This window comes from Paramisgurnus dabryanus, chromosome 7, assembly GCF_030506205.2.
Source record: "Paramisgurnus dabryanus chromosome 7, PD_genome_1.1, whole genome shotgun sequence".
Taxonomy (NCBI): domain Eukaryota; kingdom Metazoa; phylum Chordata; class Actinopteri; order Cypriniformes; family Cobitidae; genus Paramisgurnus; species Paramisgurnus dabryanus.
The window spans coordinates 5044496-5067800 of record NC_133343.1 but is presented as its reverse complement, the minus strand read 5'-3'; the positions used below and the strand labels follow the sequence as shown (position 1 = coordinate 5067800).

At 38.7% G+C, this 23305-nt stretch overlaps 1 protein-coding gene across 1 annotated transcript in view; it reads right to left on the bottom strand.

Annotated features, from left to right (window-relative positions):
• Positions 1-187: 187 nt before the first annotated feature.
• Positions 188-23305, bottom strand: part of bcl11ab (BCL11 transcription factor A b) — a 31113-nt gene continuing 7995 nt past the window's right edge. Inside the window, exon 3 of the mRNA XM_065293771.2 lies at positions 188-4368. Within this exon, the coding sequence (XP_065149843.1) occupies positions 2432-4368 (1937 nt within the window). The 3' untranslated portion in view covers positions 188-2431. The remainder of the gene's footprint in view (positions 4369-23305) is intronic.

The following is a 23305-nucleotide window of genomic DNA, read 5'->3' as shown; positions in this document are numbered from 1 at the left end:
GCATTTTCCGTACTAGATTTGCAGAATGAATGTATGCTAAAAAAATTTAAAACAGAGAGAGACTGTTTTTAGTATAATCAAATTAGCCAAAATATTGTAAAACATGCTGCAATGGGTGAGTTCTGCTGGTGCATCATAAATGAAATAATCGGAGACAAACTGCAGGTGTATTTCAAAATGCATTTTAAATGTATTTATTGACTCTTGATTCATTGCATATGACATCCATTCTTTCAAAGACGACTGGAATGTTTCAGGTTGTGGGGGGGGGGGGACGAGGACAGTTGAGAAACTGAAAAGGGGAAACCCACCAACTATGAAACTTTACTGCATATCCAAAGGCCAGAGATCATAAAAGCACCTGTTTCTCGTCATCGTGACAGGATTGCGTCAACAGACCACGGTATAGCCTTTTATCCGTGAAACCCCCACGTAACTATTTCTTAGAAACTCATTTTCAAGATCCATACATTAAAATGATTCACACTATATTATCCTGCCAAATTAAGGAAACAAATGGTGGCAGCACGTCAAGATCAACTACAGGTATTTTGTACCTTTAAAGTGAACAAGGAACAGTCTGGAAATCTAGCCTCTATTTAAATACTATCTGGACTACGCTTGATGAACATTTTAATCCGGAACTCGATATCTTTTAAAATGTATCCCAACAATCGTATCATAATGCATCCTGATGTGTTCATGACAAAGTAAAAAAAAAAACTGAAGGAAAAAATTCACATTTAGTATTTACATAGTACACTGTAATTCACCAAGTAATGTAGATGAGTGGCAAAAAGAAATACACTTTAAATTAATTTCCTGTTAAAAACACAAAAGTATTACAAAACGAAATCCCAAAACACTGAGTTATGAAATCATCAAAAGTACAATAGAAATATCATGGCTGTTTAAGCAGCGAGTATGGAGTATTTTCACTGAGAAATAAACATCATGTCTCCTGAAATCTAGCTCCTAAATCAACAGTATCCTATTTTTCTTTTCATTTTTATGACTTTTTTGCTTACCAAGTATTCTAATCTAAGTATATTAACCTCATCAGGTTGTTTAAATGACAAGTTTCTCTCGAGTGTCTTGTAAACAGGACAAAAATCGAACAGTGCATGTTTTTTGTGCCGTTGAAGAGCGGTTTAGTTTTATACTCAACCACCTGCCCGTAGATTAGCAGGACAGATACAGAGTTTCAGGCTGAGTGGCAAGTGCTATTCATAAAATACACCATGGGACAATGTAGAGAATAAAAAGTCTGAATGTCAACTCGGCGGGCACAGAAATGCGTGAACGTGGCTAAGTGCTTTACCAACAGACAGGGGTATATATACAGTACATAGCTTTAAAAACTGAAGAGCGTTGGAAGTCGTGGAAATAAACCCACTTTAGGTTAACGGTAAAGTGTTCAGACTCTTATTCAAGAATGTGTGAATGTCCTGAAATACAATACTGCATTGCTCCATCGAAACTGGCCTCGCTAAACTATTTCTATTTCTAGGCGATCTGAGCTAAATTCAAAATTTAAAGGATTTTCAATCCTGACAACTCTTTAGAAGCTTATTCAGGGACTATAAGATTTGTTAAACTTTCCCGAACGACCCTGTCAAGAACTGGACCTATTTACATAGTTAATATGCTTTTTGTTCCATGCACCAAATAGAAATTTATCAGTATATCAGTATCCAATATCTACCGAGTAAAACATTTTTAGGGCTACTTTCTAAAAACCTTCATAGAAACCCAAAGAAACAATAAAACCCTAATTCAAAAAGAAACAAAATGTACCTGTCGACGTCATACCAAAATACAAGATAAAATCTCACCGGGCCAAACGGCATGAACGTGCCGATAAAAGAACATACTTAAATGAACACAATAGGTTATACTAGTAAGTGAAATACACACGAATGTATACTGGATTCCTGCATTAAGTGAATTCACAATACTGTAGGTACTTGATGCAAGAACCTTTTGCATTGAACAATTTCCCTAGGCTTATGGCGAACGGCAAAAACCACAGATGCACCCAAGGCACTCTTTTTTACAAACAACAATAAAAATGCTAAATGCGTCATTTAGTATTTTAGTAAAACGGTACTGTTCAAACTTTCGCTGGTAACCCTACAGTTCATCTAGTCCCCTAATGAACAGTGTAAACCCCAGTGTGAATGTATAGGTAGTCACATGATATAAGCTTAAATGACAAAATACAACTATGATATGTAAAAAAAAAAGATTTGTCTTGTTTGACAAAAGACAGTACCAAAAGCAACACAGCTAATGCTTATCAATCAAGCTAACACACTAAACATGCCAACCGGTAAGAAAAGTACAAAACATTAAGTTATTGCACATTAAAGAGGCTCAGAGTCATTTTAACAATTTTTGCTTTTGTAGCACTGTAAAAGTTATCGTAATTCTACTCCGTTTTAATTTCGATGCTTAAGGGCCGATCGTTGTGCCATTTTTTCATGTGCTTCTCCAGAGTGCTGTACACGCTAAAAGGCATGTGACATATCTCACATTTATAAACGTCTTTGCCTGTCTGTCCGTGCGTCTTCATGTGCCGTGTTAGCTTGCTGCTCTGAGCGCAGGCGTAGCTACAAAGCTCGCACTTGTACGGTCTCTCGCCAGTGTGGCTGCGTCGATGCACTGTTAAGTTGCTGCAGTTCTTAAAGACTTTGCCACAAAACTCGCAAGTGTCACTACGCCGGCCATCCTTGGAGCTGGGGCGACCGGTGGTAAGATGGGGTGTACTGGATCTGCTTCCCGTGCCACTGCGTCCAGAGGCCGTCCCTCCATCCAGCTCGTCAGGGGGAGTGGAGAACCTGAGACTGCCGTTCTCCGAGGAATGCTCTGAAGAGGTGGCAAAAGGCGATTGTCTTGAGTCCCCGAAGTTGAGGATGGGATCCTTGAGCTGGCGCGACGCTGCATATCCAGCCAGCCATTGAGAGTACACATTTTCCGCATTGGGGATTGTAGGAGTAGGTATATCAAGGTCTTTTTCAACCTTGATGCGTTTGGAGAGAGGGGTGTCGGATCCTGGACTTCCACCCAGAAGTTTTCGGGAGAGTTCATCGTTTGGGTACGAGGCTGTTCCGTTTACCGTTGGTTCGTATGCCTCGTTGGCTTGGTCAGACTCTTTTGTGAAGTCATTACCACCCGTCTCTCCAGCTGATCTGTGGTCCCCTTGTTTGTACAGGTTTAGGGAATTTCGATAACCTCGAATTCCCTCCCCTCCACTTTTGCTGTGTCGCTGTCTATTGTTCTCATGGTGCCGTGCACCTTCCAGGCTCAAGCTGAAATCGACATCATTCCTCTCTCCGCTCTCACTCTCATTTTCCTCCTCTTCCTCTTCCTCCTCCTCCTCCTCCGCTTCCTCTTCTTCATCCTCTTCCTCCTCCTCATCATCCTCATCATCTTCCACCTCTTGTCCATTTTCTGGGATGCCATTGGTCTCACTTTTGACTTTCGCCACCACAGATTTCAGAGCATCGGTGGCACTGCCTAGCAAATCACTTGTGCCTGGTTCAGGTGAACTAGCAGTAGAAAGGCCATCATCGGATCTGGAGGTAGTGGATGACGATTTGTGTCGATGAGTCTTCATGTGCCGCTTTAACTTGCTGGCCTGAGTGCAAGCATGGTTGCAGAGGTGGCACTTGTAGGGTTTCTCACCAGTATGACTGCGCCTGTGGACAATTAAGTTGCTCTGGAACTTAAAGGACTTTCCACAGAACTCACAAGACTTTGCCTTCACAGCTGGCGGGGTTGGTGTCTGTTGGGTAGGTGTTGAAAGGGGTCCAGAGGGAGAATGGGCAGCCCCTGGTTGGAATGGCTGCAGCAGTCGTTGCATGGGGCTGGGCCGGTTGGGGGACATGGGTGGAGAGGAACCGGCAGAGTTCCCTGCAAGTTCTCGTAGCCGTCTTGAGAAGTCCATGGATGGGGAGTCCAGGGGTACAGAATTTAGACGTAGTACCCTGTCAAAGGCGCTTGGGTGGTGGGGGGCCAAAGCCAGATCATCAGGGCTCATGTGATGCCGTGGCGGGGGACTAAAGAGTGGAGGCGTCCTGGGATATCGTCCTTCTCTGGGAACTGACGAGCCTTCCCGGTTGGCTATCCTCATCAGGCTATATGGACTACTGTCTGCCAGGTGAGCAGCATGTAATGGTGGCTGTGAGGCACAGTCACCACCCATTCCTGGAGCGGAGGCCAGTCTGGGAGTTAAGGGGCTTCCAGGTTCACTTTCAAGGTATATTCGGAAACCATGAGTATTCTGGGCATGCTGTAACAGGAACCAGGCAGTGCTAAATGGCTGCTTACAAGTTGTGCAAGTGTAGCTGCTGGGCTCATCTTTCTCTGCAATACAAAAGAAGAGAGATAAGTTAAAGGCCATTCTTGTTCTCTTACAATTGCTTTGTATGTATTTACCATTAAGCAAGCAAGAAAAAACATGAGAATTTATGCTGGTCTTTCAGCATGGCCGTCATCACCCCATAAAATACATTTTCAACAATTCAGGATGTAAAATGTTAAAAAGCTTTATTTTTAGAAAAGTTTCTTGCCTCAACAGTTTTAACACAATAAGTTGCAACTGCACTGGCTAAACCTGGAAGTAAGCGTGTTAAGTCCTGCATAGTCCTACATTCCAGCTTCATATGGCAGCTGTCTTGCCTGTCTCCGAAGTGTCTGACCCAAAGTCTGTAACGAACACAAAAACCTGTACCCAATCAAAACACTTTTTACTGCATAAGAGATTCAAGGGGAAGGCTGGTAAATTATGGATCATTACAATCTGCAAAAATTACAGTTAATTGCTACCACCTGTGTGGGGTTTGACCTCCTCAGGAGATTTTTCCATCATAAAAAGGCCACTCTCTCTGCCTGCCTATTCTCATTCATACTCCAATTACGTCCTATATCATTTCAGTGTGAATCATACGAATAAGCATATATGCAATTTGAGGAGTTAAGATGGTACTACCGTACCAAAATTGTGTCTTGAGGGGAACTACGGCAGAACAATGTACGTATGTACACATTCCTCCAGATTCCGTGTCATCCAGTGTTGTTTTGTTTCGTTAATATCATTCTAAGGGCAAGGCCTAAAGCCAATCCTTTTTTATTGCTCTCTTTTAGTCTTATTGTATTGCTTTGAATGAGTGACCACTGACAGTTGTTTACTAGCAGAGAGGTGTGCTTGATAGTTTTATTTCCCTATAAGTCTTAAGAAAAGAGCGAGCATGCTTCCAACGTTACTGTTTCAAAGAAATTTAGCATTTCCGACCTAAGGTATTAAACTTTTTAATCCTTAAATGTCATTTCTGGCTTTTTGTAAATGCTTGTCTTCTGTGTGGCACCCATTGACTGTACTAGAGTAAGTACACAATACTAGTTGCATCTTTCAAACCACAGATAAGAACACAGACGTGTTGTAATCGCAAACTCTGCTAGGTTACTGTAGGTTATAATAAAGACTAAATCTCAGAGAGCCATGTGCAAGTCACTGCACATCTACTTTGGGTGTACAGTCCTTAACCTAAACACACACTTAGATAAAAGTCAAAGTGAAACCAAACACTTGAACTTTGTACTTAAAGGGCCATAGGCATAATTTTTTAAAAAACCATCACTAACCGATACCATTGTGATTTGCTTTTTGTATATCGGCAACTAGACCACAGCTACTCACAATTTACTGGAAAATAATTGCATTTTACTTAAACATATCTATGTGATGAATCTGCCAAACACAGATAGTCTAGGGACAATTGAAGAAAAACAAATTTGGCCCCAAGAAATAATTTCTTCTTTGGCGGCTGGTATAATTTTGCCAGTTTTGAGGAAGTTTTGCATTGGCGCAATTTTCATTGTAGTCTGTACAATCGCTGGACATAGCACACACCCCACCCCTCCACCGTACATTGAAAGTGTCTGAGATGGGTGAGGAGGGCAGCCATCTTGGATTGGGGCCTCTTATAGAGCGCCAAGTAATGGGTCAGCAGTCACCTTAGCAACAGACATAAAGAAGGCGGAGACAAAAGGAGTTGACCAGACAGTGAGGTGAAGGGGCTGATGATTTGAAGTCCGGAGATGGGGAGGGGGGTCTAAAGAGAGACAGAGGTGGCCAATGGGAAAATGAACTAGACGGCCTTGCTTGGGGCACAAGTGGAGGCTCTGTTAGCATAAAGCACAATTCAACAGACAAAGCAAACATCTAAGCAAGAAAAGCAAAGAGGAGGGGATGTTGAGGTTGTGCCTATTTGACTTTTTTGGAACCAGCTAAAAGTTTTTCTTACACTTTTTCTACTACCAATAACTCTCGCTTTGAATCTGATAGGATGAGCCATGTTCAAAGTCATCGTAAAAATGAAAAATATCGTTTATTTTATGTCATTACAGGAGTTGCGACATGTTCCCGTAGCTCACTCGGTAGAGCATTGCATTGCAACACAGAGGTCATGGGTTCAATCCCAGGGGTCACACACATACTATACTGATATCTCTTAAATGCACTGTAAGGGCCGGTTCACATTTCACACTTTTTGTATTTTGAATGTAGAGGTGGGGTAAGCTTGCTTAAATATAGAGCGACATGGTCGTGACGCAATCTTCGTGTTGGCGCAGTAGCAAGTTAAAAATACTGCAATGTTCTTCAATAACTACAATACCTACATAAACTGATATATAGCATAAAACATGGGCATGAGTATACAGTAGATTTAAAGCTCACCGCCCTTCAGCACTGCTCGACAAAGATTATTGTAAGTCCCCTCATGTATATTTCTGTCTTGCTCTGTGTCCTGCTTCATGAGGGGACTTCAGGCTTAAACGGGCATGTGATAGTTAGTCTAGTCAGAGGAGTCATTCAGGAAGCCCCCTCAGGCACAGCTCTGGTACTGGGACCAGTACAAAAAGACCAGTGTTCCCAATTCACATAACAGCCACGGGGTCAATATTTAAGGCTTCCCATCTGGCGCGTCTTGGCCACGAGTGATGCTGTAAATCAAGACGGAGTTAAACTAAATGTATTTGCTTTAATACAATTGTCTGGTGGCCTTAGCGATCAAATTTAACAAGTGACTATCTTATAACATTAATGCAGCTGTTTGCTCTTTGTTCCGGTAAAATACTTTTTGCTATCCAGCGTTGAGATGTGGAGACATTTACTGTATAAGTCAGCCATTCCTGGTTTAATTTACTTTAAAACGTTAACACTGTAATCTGTGATGTTTCAACATTGTTCAAAGACACTGGCTAAACAAATAGCTAAAGTTTAGGATGTGACCACCTGTTTGTCTGACTAGTGAAACATAGTTATTCATAACGCACTTTCATTTGGAATCGCTAGTCCTGTAAGTGAACTTAAAGGGATACAGTAGTTCACCCAAAAATGTTGTCATCATTTACTCACTCTAATGCTGTTACAAACCTGTTCTGATGAACATGAATGAATATATTTTGTTGAATGTTTGTAACCAAACCGTTTGATTACGAACAGTACTACAATGAAATTTATACAGGTTTGTACCAACATCAGAGTGAGTAAATGATGACAGAATTTTCATTTTTGGGTGAACTATCGCTTTTAGCTATAAAGGCTAAGCAGAAACTCAAGTTAGCAGGCTAAGCTAAATATTAAGCTTCATGTTGCCAAAATATGTCGTTTGCTACAGTGGATGATGTATTTCCAATGCTATGGCAATTCGTACGTATTTTACGAGGTAGCTTATTCGTACAACCACATTCGTACATTTTGCACAAGGGTCAATGACCTGACGTTAATTATTTTGTGTCCGTATGGTTAAATTAAATCTAAAAGGGTTATATTAAAAATAAATTAGCAGATTACTTTCTCTTTTATGAGGAACAAGTCTAAATTTCTGGTTTTATTTCATTTTGAAACAATATTTGGGGGATAATTGCAAAAATGTCAATGTGGTGTAACCGGTCTGTGTCAATTGGTGTAACTAGTCTTTATTTTTTGAAAATATAAATATATTCATAAAAATGTGGAATAAAATATAATCATCTAGTTTAGTGTAATATGATTTTTTTTACATACATTTTTACATTATTTGTCAAATATTATTTAGAAAACAGAGCTGTTTTCAGCATATGTCAGGACCAGTGTTGGGTGTAACTAGTTACTAAGTAATTAGTTACTGTAATTTAATTACTTTTCCTATGAAAAAGTAAAGTAAGGGATTACTCTTATTTTTCTTGTAATCTAATTACAGTTACTTCTGATGTAACTAACTGTGTATGGACTGTAAAACAATTATGTATACTTAAACACAATAGTGGATTTAACATGGTTTTAGTTTACAATTCTCACTATTAACTGGTTGATTATTATTAGCATTAATATTAATGAGATGATGGCTGTATATTAATACTTAATAGCACATATTAATGCCTGATTCTGCAAAACCTTATTCTACATCTTTAACCCTCCCCATTTCTACCAATACTTAAATTAACAACTTCTTTAGTATTAATAAGCAGTAGTTGGATATTGAGGCGAAAGTAGTTAATAATTAGTTAGAGAGAATTGGACCCTAAAGCGGGACCAGAATAATTTATGTACTTTTATATATTATTTCTTCGAGCCGTTTCAAGCCTATCCTTGTATCATACCTGTATACTAAATAGGATTTAGAAAGTAATTAGTAATAAGTAATTAAATACTTTTTGGAGAGAGTAATTTGTAAAGTAATCTAATTACATGATTGAAGATGTAATTAGTAACTAGTAATTAATAACTTTTTTTGAGTAACTTACCCAACACTGGTCAGGACAAATATTACAAAAACGCATTAATAGAAATAACAAAAAAAAAACCTAAACATTTAGAAAAAAAAAAAAAAACTTAACTGATTACGCTTACATGCCATCAAGGTGGATAAATTATTTAATATTTCTCATTCTTTGGCGCTATTGGCGGTTACACCATTTGACATTTTCAGGTCAATTCAGTCTTAACTTTCATTAAAATGGTGCAAATGTAATTTTTTATTGCATAAAATGAACATAGATAGACTATGTGCATTGAAATAAACTTGATGCATGCTTTTAAAATAAATAAATAAATATTTTAGAATATTTTTTCATCTTGCCAAACTGTTTTTATCAATGACCCACAATTTGCTTTTGCCCCCATGTTGTTGGGGTAAGGGGTGAATTGTTTTATAATAATCGTATGTTTTTGTACAATTCACTTACTAATTCCTACGAATTAGCCAACTTGTAAAATTTGTACGAATTCTCGTGATATCAGGGTGGTATTTCAGAAACAGAGGGTGTGAAAATGAAGTACAGCTGTTAGACAATCTGACACAGTTGCAACTTTTAACTTAAATATAACCACGCTAGCCGGCGAAGAAAGGAAATGAGGAGCTCAGATGCAAAAGCCACTAATTGCCACCTCCATTAACCAAATGCTCTCGGCACATACTATACGTTCATCAAATACTTTCGCTTCAAATCTGCTTAATCCCAGCCTCAGGGCATTCAGTTATACCGGTTAGTTGGCAGAATCCATTAAGAGTATGATAAAAATATTAACTTTTTTTAACAAGAAAACATGTCAGATGCATTTAGAGGGTTTTGCCTCAAACGCAGATAGACACCAAACATTACATTACGCATCAATAAGCATCCTTAAGATGGATGCAACAATCACTTGACTGAGACGGGCCACACTCACCCCAATTTTTCATTTGGGGCACATCGGCCCAGATTCCTGCTACTTAATTGGATACATATGCTCTAATCTGCATCACGACATTTTAGCAGATGGGAGAGTTCTGCAAACCGTATCAATGGGGAGAATAGTAGCCAGTGAAGTGTAAAAAAAAATATTACTGATCTAACTCATCCTAACCATGCAAGGCATCTTAAAAATTATGCACGCTACTGCTTATGGGAAAATAGTTGGTGTTATTTAATTGGTGTGAAAAAAGGCCCCTAGCCCCTAGAGGTACATAATGATACTAAAGATTGCATAGTAGTACTTCAAAAGGGTACATATTTGTACCAAATGTAAAGACATCTGTATCTAAATTGGACATAATAGGACCTTCTTAATGGGTATAGTTCCAGGGACCATTTCTCTGACAGTGTAGAAGAAAATGCAATTTTTTTCCTTTTAAAAAGATGTTTTAATTGATATATTAAACAGCTACAACATTTCAGGCTGGTGTTGTTATGATATGACACACAATCTCATCTCTTATGGTTATTAGAGTAGGTTTCTTCCTTGTACTCAGCTAAAGAAACATCAACTTTTTTGACAACCCACAGCCTTGGAATTTCAAACAGAGCTGAAATTTTACCTGTGAGGTCTTGCCAAAAATCTGTCCGGAGGCCTGTACCTCACAACGTTTATACCGTACATACTTTTAAGAGACTGTAGTGTCAAAGGTCACAGAGAGAGGGTTATTTTCATCAAGTCACCAAGCTGGTGTAACTTAATATCAACAACATGGTTAACTCTTACATTTTGTCCATTTTAAACCCATACAGTATGACTAAGAATACAAATGCATGTAACCTAGCCAGTGAAACCTAATATTCCTGTATGATTTAAGATCTTTGTGTCCGAAATACTTAAATAAAAAAATTACGTTTACACACTACCTCCAAAACTTAAAAAAATGTGATCAGGTTAAATTTTCTGCATTTTTCGCATCCACATCTGTGAATGTGTTTTAGTTGTGTGCGTGGTCACGTAGACGGCCGTGAACTCAATAGCACAAAAGCTTCCTTATTCACTACTGAGCAGGAGGCACATATTTTTGCTCTAAAACACTAGGGCACTTAAAATAGTGTGACTGGGTGAAAAGTAGAGAAGAAGCATACTGAAGGAGAGCTCTAGCCCTCTGGTGACAACCGGATTTATACTTCGCAAGCTGCAAAACAGACTCGTAAGCCATCTTTCGCTGTACGCTAGAAGGGATCCGACATTCCAGGGAGGTGCTGGCAAGACCGTGCACATGCATGGCCCCGTTTAGGTCAAGGGTCACGACTCTGGGAGTGGTGGAGCAGAGCGGAAGAGTATTTGACAGGACGGCGCAGGAGACATGCATCAGCGTGTTGGGCTCTCCTCGCGGTCAGGGGCGCCTTGAAAGATTTTAAAGGAAAATCGTATGCAGACACGGCCTTGCTTGTTGTACAACACCTGAATATTGCATGTTTGAACTTGAATGTGTAACAATCCATGTTATAATACTATTCATACAGGTACATGCAGCATGGGGGTTAAAGCTTCATACAGTATATCTAGAGAAAGATTTTAAATCTTATATTTACGCTTTTGGCAAATGCTTTTATCCAAATAAGTGACTTACAGTGCATTCAAGCTATACATTTTCTGGGAATCGAACCTATGACCTTTGAACTGCTAATACAATGCTCTACCAATTAAGCTATAGGAACACAAAGTAAATATTGGTTGATAGTCACACAAAAGTGTTAATATGGTGCTGGGCAGGTTTAAGTGGATGACAAGTTGTTATGCAGGTGTTAAGATGTTCTGAATAGTTGTTAGCATGTTGCTACACTTTTGGGTCGGGTGGCTGCCATGTCATTGCTATTCGGTGTAAATCTATAGGTTTGTATTTTTTACGAAGAAAAGTAAAAACACTTTTCAACAAGCCACATGTATGGAGATATCATTTACCACAGCACAGAAAGGAGAAAGGAGAGAAAGGAGTTACATACTAAAGCTAAATACTTGAAAATGAAAATTGAGTCATCATTTACAGATTTATCAGCTTATTCACCGTATCCCCAGAGTTAGATAAGTCCATACATACCCTTTTAATCTCTGTGCGTCCTGTAACTCTGTCTGACATACCCACTGCTAGCCTAGCTTAGCACAAAGACTGGAAGTAAATTGCTCCAGCTAGCATACTGCTCCCAATAAGTGACAAAATAACGCCAACATTTTCTGATTTATATGTTGTGATTTGTATATTTACAGCGTGTACAAATAACAAGATCATATGAGACACAGCCATCTTTTAACCTTATACATACTGGGAACTATATTCTTAAAAGGCGAAGCATTGCTGTTTAGGCGGAGTGATTAGCGCAAAACTTGCGCGGACTCTTGCTCCTCACCACTGGGCTTCTCAGGTGCTGCGAGCAAATCACTCCGCCAAAGCTGCAATGCTTCGCCATCTGAGAATATAGTTCCTAGTATATGTATGATTATTTTGATTATTTGGAGCAGTATGCTAGCTGGAGCCATTTACTTGCTAAGCTAGCCTAGCTGTCAGTGCGTCAGACAGAGTTACAGCACACACGGAGATGAAAAAGGTATCTATGGAATTATCTAAATCTGGGGGATACGATGAATAAGCTAAAGTCCCAAAAAGTTGGCGTGTGAAATACACCTTATATCCACCAAAACCACTTGAACACATGACTGCCAATATTTACATCTATGACACCAAATCAGTGTTGACCTTGACCTTCAGCCTGCAAGCAAAACTATTCATTTCACATGAAAATCATCTTAGAGGCACAACCGCATTCATTGATAGCCATAAAAAGCCATGACAATGTATTTGTTGACTAAATAAAAAAACACACAAATGTAAAGAAAACAAAACAAATTGACCTAACCCCTTTAAAAGCTTTTAACTACCTTGATTCTTACAAACACCGCAAATATGATTTTTGTGAAGCGTCTCTGTTCCATACGTGTACTTATGTGAAGACTTCTGCCTCTGTATACACGACAGACAAATCCTGGGGTGGCTCTATTCCACAACGAGGGCATCTGTCCTCTCAGTGTGATGGGCCTCTGGGTTTATATGTGTCTTTGTTTATGTGACAGTGTCTCACTGTGTGTGTGTCTACCATAGTTCAATCTGACAGGCGAGGAGGCCGGGGGTTCACGGAGAAGGGCAGGGGATGCAGAAGATGACCCATTCTCATCCAGACGATAATGACATGACAAGAGTTAAGAAGAGAAAAGAAGGGAGTGGGGGGATCGGAGTTTCGATTCGGACAGATTATGGTTACTGAATTCACTAGATCTTGCCCTTTCTTTTCTTTTCTTTTCAAAGTCTGTTTACATTTACGCATTTTGCAGACCCTTACAGTGCATTCAAGGTATGTTTTTTTATTAGTTTGGATCGAAAAATGACCTTTGTGATGATGGCGCAAATGTTCTACACAGCAAAAAATGACTTTCTTACTTAGTATTTTTGTCATGTTTTCAGTAAAAATACCTTAAAATTCTTAAATCAAGATGTATTTTCTTACAAAAATATAAAATTTTAGTAAATTGGTGCTTAAAACAAGCAAAAAATCTGCCAATAAGGTAAGACTTTTTTCCAGATTTTTTCTTGAAAGTTATTAAGAAAAAAGTTTATTTTACCCATTTGGCAGATTTTTAATTTTTATAAGTTTTTTAAGCACAAATTCACTTATTGAAAAACTAGACTTATTTTCTTAAGTCATTTTGCTTATCAAGAAAATGCATATTAATTTAAGAATTTTTAGATGTTTGTACTGAAAACAAGACAAAAATAATAAAGTCATTTTTGCAGTGTACCGACTGTGCTGAAATTATCAGCTCCAATCTGATTGGCTGTTGTTACACAACGTTCAAGCACAACCATTGGCTAAAAATAACCAAAACAAACTGTGATAAGTCACTCAAACATTTTTTTGTCTAAGGGTATGTTTACACAACAAATGTAAAAAAAGTGTTTTCCTTTACACTGTATAACACGTGACATGCCAGTAGATGGCGATGTTACCCTGTAAAGAAACACTTAATGTCTGCACACATATTTCACATATTCACGCATTTTTTTCGTGTCCATGACACAAAATTCTTTTTTTTACGTGCCTTGAGCACGAATGTCTTATTTGTGTCACTCGCACAAATTTCTAAAAAAAAATAGTTTTTCATGGCCGTGGCACGACTTTCTTTTTCGTGTCATTTTATGTATTGTTGTATCATTTTTTCCCTATTTAAAAAAAATTGTCGCTTGGGGTTGGGGTTAGATTTGGGGTTTGGATTAGGATGTACTTTTATGTATTGGTTTCCACATGTTTAAAACTATTCTCGCCTGGAGGTGGGGTTTGGGTTAGGATGTCTAAAAATGTAACGGAAAGTGATTACTACCCCAACCCCAAGAGACAAAGGTAAGAAAATAGGAAAAAAACAACAAGAAAACAATACTGTACATAAAATCACACGAAAAACTATTGATAATTTTTTTGTAAGTGACACGAAAAGACACGTAAAAAGCTTCATTTCGTGCCATGGACACGAATAAACTAACAAATTTTTTGACTAAAACACGACTTTCCATGAGATCAAAAAATTATTTTCTTGCCTAGTATTTTTGTTTTGTTTTCAGTACAAATATCAAAAAATTCTTACATTGAAATGCATTTTTTGATGAGCAAAATGACCTTGTATTTGGATTAAAAAATAACAAAAATACTACGCAAGAAAGTCATTTTTTGCAGTGTAGATGGATTATAAAGTAGGTTTATTACTACAAGTGACCCTGGACTATAAATCGGTAAAAACTTGTAAACTTTGTTGGAGAAACATTACTAAACTCAGTATCTTTAGCACCACAAACAAAGTCCCATTTTCGGTTGAAATCGCTGTTGCCCAGACAGTCTGAACCAGACTAACTTTTGCATGGCACACTAAAGCTAGGGCCACACCAAAAGATTTTTTGAATCTTATCAGATTTTCAAAAAGTGAAAGACCACAAATGATCATCACAGCACACATCTTCAAATAAATCCCTTCACATAAGTTCACAAACAACGCAAGTCTCAACAGAGGACACAGGAAATCTCGCGGGAATCTCGCTATGTCTCTCGTGGTCAAACGTGTTTGTTCACAGTTAACAAACATGACGGGCATAAAGAAATGTCTTTAATACTGTGGACAGCCACAACTGCGGTTGTTATGGTTTTGTCTTTCATTAGCTTGCTTTCTGATTGGATATCGTTTTGTTTCACATGACAATCTACAGCATCGACGACCTTTGTCCTTGAGGTTCCCCCACACAACAGGATTTCTAATCTAATTAAATAATTGGTTCAACCACGAAGATGATCAGGACTTTACCTAGGATTGTTGTTAGGGGAAAAATCTATTCGTTCCCTATCTACTATAAAGTATCATAAGTTCATTTATACACGCCTTTAAATCGTTTGACCGATTTTCCCCTCGACTAAAACATCTAACTCCGCCCGTCTCGTTTCACACCCGCATTGTTTCAACCTTCTCATCAAATCCTGTTTCTTGCCATAAACGTTGGTAGACACGCTTTCACATGCAAACTCAACACGCCACTTAAACTGTCATGGGCCTTTATGTCCGGTCCGTAAGAAGCTGAATGGAAGCTTTGTGGCGGTTTCATGCCCGCATTCTACAAGTGCTCAATTTGTTACAGACGCAATGTCACCACAGTGTTTTGCTCAAATGCAAGAGAGGCAAACAAACTACAGACTGAGGGATGAAGGACGAGGAGAAGACGGGGTCTAAGACGAGATTGTATGTGAGGTGTAGTAAAAGAGTGAATGAGAAGAGCAAACAAACAATAGAACGAGGAGACTGCAGAAGAGCGAGAGAGTCGCTGCTAATAAAGGGGGGGTACAATGGGCAGATAAGTGCTAAAGCAAATTAACCTCGTTTAATTAGACCGGTGCGTTTCTGGCCATAAGGATTGATTCTACACCGCTGACAGGTGATGGGGTGAGATGCTAAAGGCCCATGATGGGACATCTGCTCTCCGGCTAAACAGCAAACACTTGCTAACTAATAAAAGGAACGGGCTGCTGAGGATAAATCAGAAACCAACCTGATAAAGAATTAAACAAAACCTCTTGAAGGAAGTTTATACAAAAATTCACAGTCCTTTACATCTTTTTTAATGTTTCATTGAAGATAGTAAGCAACATGGATGTCAAAAGTATAAAAACTTTTGGTGAACTATTCATTACCAGAGGAAAATGTTATTGCGTAGACGTCCCCTTTAATAGCTCATAGATTCTTTCATAGCGGATTTAAAGGGACACTCCACTTTTTTTGAAAATATACTCATTTTCCAGCTATCCCTAAAGTTAAATATTAGATTTTTACAGTTTTGGAATCCATTCAGCCGATCTCCGGGTCTGGCGCTAACACTTTTAGCATAGCTTAGCACAATCCATTGAATCTGATTAGACAATTTAGCATTTGCAGAGATACAACACAAGTAGTGCATAAGCTAATCTCATGAAATGTTTAAAATGTGAAAGTAAGAATCTGGAAATAAACCAATTAAAAGCAATTTTTCTGTGATTTCAACATTCAAAATTTTGCTTGACTGCATTCTCTTGAACCTTCTCAAGTGGAAGACTTCTACATTCTGATTGGTTGTCGCCGAACCACGTCATAGCTCATTACCATAAAGTTGACTTGTATTCAACTCTCCTCGATGCTCACGCCATTCAAAACGCGCCACGCCAGTGTGAACGCACGGTAAGCATCCCAGACAGTAGACAACTCCAGGCCGGATCCGCACCGGAACTGCTGAATTCCTGCCTGGAGTCATCTGCTGTTTGGAATTGCAGTTCGATTTTTGTATCTATGATTCCTTAAAAAGTAATTCTATTTCTTCTTTATGTCACAAAGAAGCAATAACAAGGAAAGGTCAACCTATTTCCCAGCCATAGTTGCTATTCGCCGAGATCCTCAGAATCAGCTTAATGGACAAGGAGGGACATTTGAGAGACCTCCATTTTGATGTCAATGGTTCGGCCAGTTGAACCCTCACTTTCGCGAAATAAACCATATCTGAAGTAAACAGAGATGTGGAATAACTAAAACTATTCATGGACGCGAATGCAGCAGGAGAATGTGGCGAATGTATATCCCATAGACGGTCTCCGTCTCTTCACATTCAGAGGGGATATTGATAGGCAGAGTACAGCTCAAGTATTCACTTACCAAACAAAGCTACGGAGCACCATCTGGAAGTGGTGGCCCACTTTGCGGGGTCGGAGACACGGAAGGGCACTTGCATTTGCACACATAGCGAAAGACGGGAGATGCATCAATAGAAGACGATAGCAAAAACAGATCGAGAAAACAGACAAACTTACACAGAGACAGAGTTAAACACAAAAGACGCACAAATGCACGCTGAGAAACCGTGGCACACGGAGACCCCTGCTGCGTGTGAGAGCCCCCTCAAAAAATCTGCATAAATACATATGCAAATGCGAGGGTCAATTGATAGGCAAGTGTAAAGTATGCAAACGAACATATTTATGCAACACATATCCATCTTTATTTTCAATCACAAACCAATGTTGCCTTCACATACAATCCAGAATGTACTGTACAGTATATCACCAAACCAACTTGTTTCTTGGCCTTTTCTTGTGCGTGCATTTGCACGTTTTGAGTTTAAAACAGGCATGCAAGTAAAGCCATGGCCAACTAACCGGTTTGAACTGGTCCAGCCGTAAGCCCCCCATTTCTTCCTTCAGGCAAAAAAACAAAAACCCAAACAAACCTAGTGGCATTTGATATATAGGCGGCAGGTATTTGTGTACGTGTATGTGTGCTTGTCTAGTCAGATTCAAAAGACTTGGAGGTCGGCCAAGATGATCTTGAAATGGACAGCCGCCATCGGGGTGCGAGGACAGCCCCTCCTCCAGTGTTTTTGGCCTGACCCTCTTTTAACCTAAAGAACACATGGCTGGCCGTCACTACTCTTCCTCAGTTCTTCTTCCAATCTTTTATTTATTTTTAAAGTAAAAGCTTTATGTAATTCAGGTCAGTGGCAACCAGGTTTGCCATTCAAAACTTCATTTGGGTCTGTTTCTCGCACATACTGTGGCTACTGTATGGCCTTATAAGACTTTGAATGTAGGTTATATGCCACCTAGACAACTGGTGGGGGTTTTTTGGTCACCATCCACTTTCAATGCATGGAAGTAAGCATCACTTCTATTTGCATTTAAGAAAGAAAGTCTTTTTATTGTTGGATAAACGATTTCAACATATCCCTCTTGATCACAAGTGAATGTTTAACCAAAACTATGGTTTCCTTACATGTTTGGTTGCTTTCTGTCGCGGAGGTTCCTCTAGAGCTCCTCGGTGATCGAAACATAGATCATTCCGGCGTCTTCCCCCCTGCTCTATTCAGAATAAACAAAGTGCCTCAAGTTCAGGCCCCACCCCGGGACCCTTAAACAAAGCCATCTATCATGCTGTCTGGCCCGACCTGTTTGGCCACAGCCAGGGCCGCCTTAGCCTCCGAGCCCCCCGCCCTGAGCACAATCCTCCCATTGTGTCCCTGTCGGCCTCCCCGCAGGCCTCTTCTCACACCCCATGACATAGACACAGGGTTAAGTCAGACTCCGGAGAAGGGCCAGCACCTGTGATGGGCCAGCTAAAGGTACCGCCAGCTGCATTGCATCTTGCATGAAAAAAAAAAACGCAGGCGATGATGGACCGTGAGTGTCTATGGACCCACATCACACTGCAGGATAACAGTACATTAGGAACAAGAATTAACTTACAAGCGGGTGACTGATGTGTCTTATATCACCTGATTTTACTGTACTGTTTATGCAAACATCTGAATGCTTGGTGGGCGCATTGCAAGCATGTGGTTTCGTTAAACATACTTAATGTACCTTCATGTGTAACTGTGGTGGTAACAAATCTCACTGAGTACTGTAGCTACCTTTAAGTACCTCATCCCAATACCTTTAAATACATCAAAGGGATCGTAGTGATTTTGCTGTCGAGTCCAATATAATTTGACATCACAAAGTTGAGCTGTTGTTTTTATAACTCAGTTGATATAAATGCTTTCTAGACTGGAGAGGAAGTTTTGAGTTACCGTATATTTTTCATCTGAACAAATCTGTTATAGTTCAACCTTATGTTTTGATGTCTGGATCAAGAGAAAATGTGTCTGTGAAAATAAACAGAGCACAATCCTCATTCAACTGCTTTCGTTTAAAAATATAAAATAATCGGCAAAATCTCACGGTAATTCGTAACTATTTTACGAAAGTGGCTAATTTGTATGAATTTGTACAATCTAATTTGTGGGCTTTAGTACGATTTGCCTTCGCCACAGTGACGTTAGGTTCAGAGGTGGGTAAATAATTACACGTTTTTGTTCAATTCATATCGTATAAATTTATACACAAATCGCAAACTTAGCCTAAAGGAAAACACCAGCGTTTTTCAATATTGTACTATGTTCTTACCTCAACTTAGACAAATGAATACATGCCTATCTTTTTTCAATGCATGCACTTAAACTTTGTACAGCGTGTTGTTAATGTGTTAGCATTTAGCCTAGCCCCATTCATTCCTTAGGATTAGGGCTGGGACAATGCGTTGATGTAATCGACGACATCGACGCAAAAAATACGTTGACGCAAAATATGCGCGTCGATTCGTCAGACCCAAAAAGGCGGCGCCGTAGATTAGTAGCACACGAGTGGCTCCAGTCCACGCCGGCTTCACAGCAAGTATGAGCAGTGCGTAAGCGGCACATGTTTTTTCAGCGCCCATATTAACAAGCATGCACCCCGCCGCATGAGCAGCGCGAGCTCGCGGCTCTGTAGCAACAGTGGTGCAATCGTTTCTGCGTCGGTTCGGATGCGCTGCTCAAGCGCAATTAAAGTGAAAGTGCTTTGTTTATGGTTTAAATGCTCGTGGATTGACGCGAAAGAGTGTCATTTTACCATAAAATCATGAATGTGATGCCAAGTGTGTTTAAAACAGTCATGACTTTGAGCAATTTAACAAAAAGCAATGAAATGTGAAACACACTGTTGCCAGAAGACTGCGCTTTCATTCACTCTCTGTACAGCAGTAAATGAGTCCTCATCTATCTTAATAAACTTAAGAGAAAGAGATTTAATAATATATGTGCTTCTTAAGTCTATAATTGTGTTTATATGTGTCATTACATGGACTAGAACAGCACGAAAACAATGTGGATTAAACAAATCAAGTTATAAAAGTTACACTGACCATCAAAAGGCACATTGAAGAGGTTTTGCTCATAAATGCATGCAAAATAAAGTAATTTGAACTTGAGATTTTTATACTGTTACTAAACTGCGCTGCAAATGCTTTATTGAATGCTACCTCTGACTAAGAATGCATTATTTTGCACTTGTATAGTCTTTTTTTATTTTGAAATTTCAAGAGCAATCAACATATATTGAAATGTTTACATTCAGATATGTAAATCAACATGTATAAATTGCTATTAGTTAATTAATGGGGAGATAATCGAGAATCGAATCGAAGTCGAATCGGACTGATAAAATGAATCGTTAGATTAACCGATGCATCGAAAAAATAATGACTAGATTAATCGTTTAAAAAATAATCGTTTATCCCAGCCCTACTTAGGATCCAAACAGAGATAAATTTAAAAGCCACCAAACACTTCCATGTTTTCCCTATTTAAACACTGTTACATGAGTAGTTACACGAGTAAGTTAATTAATTGTGGCGATTTTTTTAATCGGATTAAAAAATGAGAACTATATTGTATGGTGAAAGAGCACTTAGTTTGCAGTACTTCGACATCGGGGACAGTAATATTGACAATAGTTCTCTTTTTTTTTTTTTTGCTTAAAAATCGCAACGTTTTATTTTTTGCCAGTGCCACCATACTTACTTGTGTAATTACTCATGTAAATGCTAACACAGTCACGACCAGTGTTAGGGGTAACGCATTACAAGTAACGTGCATTACGTAATAATATTACTTTTTTGAAGTAACGAGTAAAGTAATGCATTACTTTTTAAATTTACACATTAATATTTGAGTTACTTTTATTTTAATTAATACGAAAAAAATTATGTACTGAATTAAACTAAACGTAGTCACATTATGCGTCCACGCCTGTGTGAGAACAGTTCAAACAGTCAAAAACTGAGATGGCAGGCCAGAGCTCGACATTTTTGCAATGAAATATGGAATTTCTGAAAGCAGAACTTTTCAGTCATAAAAACACCTGCAAGGCCTGAAAGAAATCAAGCCTCAGCCAAGAAAAAGTAACGCAAAAGTAACTAAAAAGTAACGTAAGCATTACTTTCCATGAAAAGTAACTAAGTACTGCAATTAGTTACTTTATTTGGGAGTAACTTAATATTGTAATGCATTACTTTTAAAAGTAACTTTCCCCAACACTGGTCACGATGCGCTGTACAAAGATTAAGTGCACGCATTGAAAATTAACAATATCGTCTCATATTCAAGCTCTAAGATATCATGTCAATCATACTGTACACGTGCAAAAATGTGGTAGGTGGCGCCAAATACACATAAACAAGTTAATCTGGACTAAAGCAACCTGATAAACTACAGTTGTTTATAATAAGGCAATAAGACTTCTGCTGATAATGAAATATTAATAGGCTACGTGTTTTTCACAATGAGGTGGACAGCCTAAGCTAATTGTTATTAAGTCCAGATGGACTGCAGGTTATATATGGTACTATATGTTAAAGTAATAAAGAATGTGAGGAACCAAACTGGTCCAATTTGACTTTTTTTATTAAAACTTCAAAAAGGAATACTTTGAAGGGAAGGGGCCGGCTTATATTCAAGACAATACGGTACACATACAGAAAAAAAACTTTAAAAATCCCAAAATTATGTTTTTGAGGCATAGCGCAACTCTCTGTTTATTTCTCTAGCGATTCAGACCATCTTCGCGTGCCGCATATCAGCCGAATGAGCTCATAATGGGCTAATCAAATATGCAAAATAATTGGCAATTACCTAGAGGGACCAATGGTCATTAGAATTTACAACAAGGTAATGAACTAAAGTCTGCATGTAGCATGCATATTCATAAAGCAATCAGGGCTTTGAAGATTAAAGAAGTGCTTCAAATTCAAATGAGCCACAGAATATTATCACTCAGATTCAGAAAGAGACAGCGAGCGAGAGAGAAAGTAAAAGAGAGAGAGAGAGAGCGACTAGATAAAAGCATAAACATTTTGTTACATTCCACTTCAGTGTGTCTAGTGCAATAAAAAGAGCTCAATTAAATACTTGGGTTCAAAGAACTGAACGAATTAATCTGCCTCTTCACGGCACTATTCGCATTGCGCTTTAAATGCGCATTTGTTTTTTCAATTGCACAGTGCTCAATGGCGGAAATGAAAGTCAAGCGGAAAGAAAACCAGAGCATCTTAAGTATGTTTGCAGATGCTTTTTTACAGGGAAATTTGTCAGTTTTGATATACAGTGTAGCAATTTTACAGTCACCCGTCAACCCCAGTGCACAAGACGACAGACCAAAAGAGGGTTTTTTTTGCATGCAAACAAAGGAGAGAAATAGAGACATACAGTAGGGATCAAAGATATCATCAAGGATCTATGACACCGTATACAGACAGTATGGGCCGCCATTCTGTCTATAAAGGACAGATAAGACATACCAGCTGCGGACCCCACACATACAGTACACATGAACATACATCATACCAATAGTTCAACATTTTACAATAAGACTTTTGTCTTGACAACACTCAGAATCAGCAAACATAGTCACAAAGTCTGATTCATACATGGTGCTTACAGCATCACAATAAAAGGCCAATGGGTAAAATCTTTTTGACCCAATCAACAGAACAACTTTATAAGTAGCATGGGTATATTTGTAAAAATTATAACCAACAATACATTGTATGGGTTAAAATTATCAATTTTTATACCAAACATTGTTAGGGTATTAAGTAAAGATCGTGCTCCATGAAGATATTTTGTAAATTTCCTCCCATTAGTAATAACGTGTTGCGAAGGACTTCAGTCAGGACAACTTTAAAGGTGATTTTCTTAATATTCAGACATTTTGGGCAATATCAGATTCCAGATTTTCAAATATTGTATCAACCATATATAAATGAAAAGTTTATTTATTCAGATTTCAGATGACCCTTATGGCTTGTTTTGTGGTCCAGGGTCACATTTACCTTCTTGCTTAAAGTAACAGTTAGCCCAAAAATGAGAATTTTGTCATAATTTACATGTCCTTGTAAACCTATATGACTGTCTTATGCCAAATTCAAAAAAGACATTTTGATAAACCTTGGGAAGCAAACAGCTGACATCATGGACATAAAACCACTGAGACATTTCTCAAGATATCTTCTTCGTTTCACACCGAGGATAAAGTCACATACAGATTTTGAACGACACAGGTGTGAATAAATGGGTCTACAATATTATAACAAATTTATTTAATATTTTTAACAGTC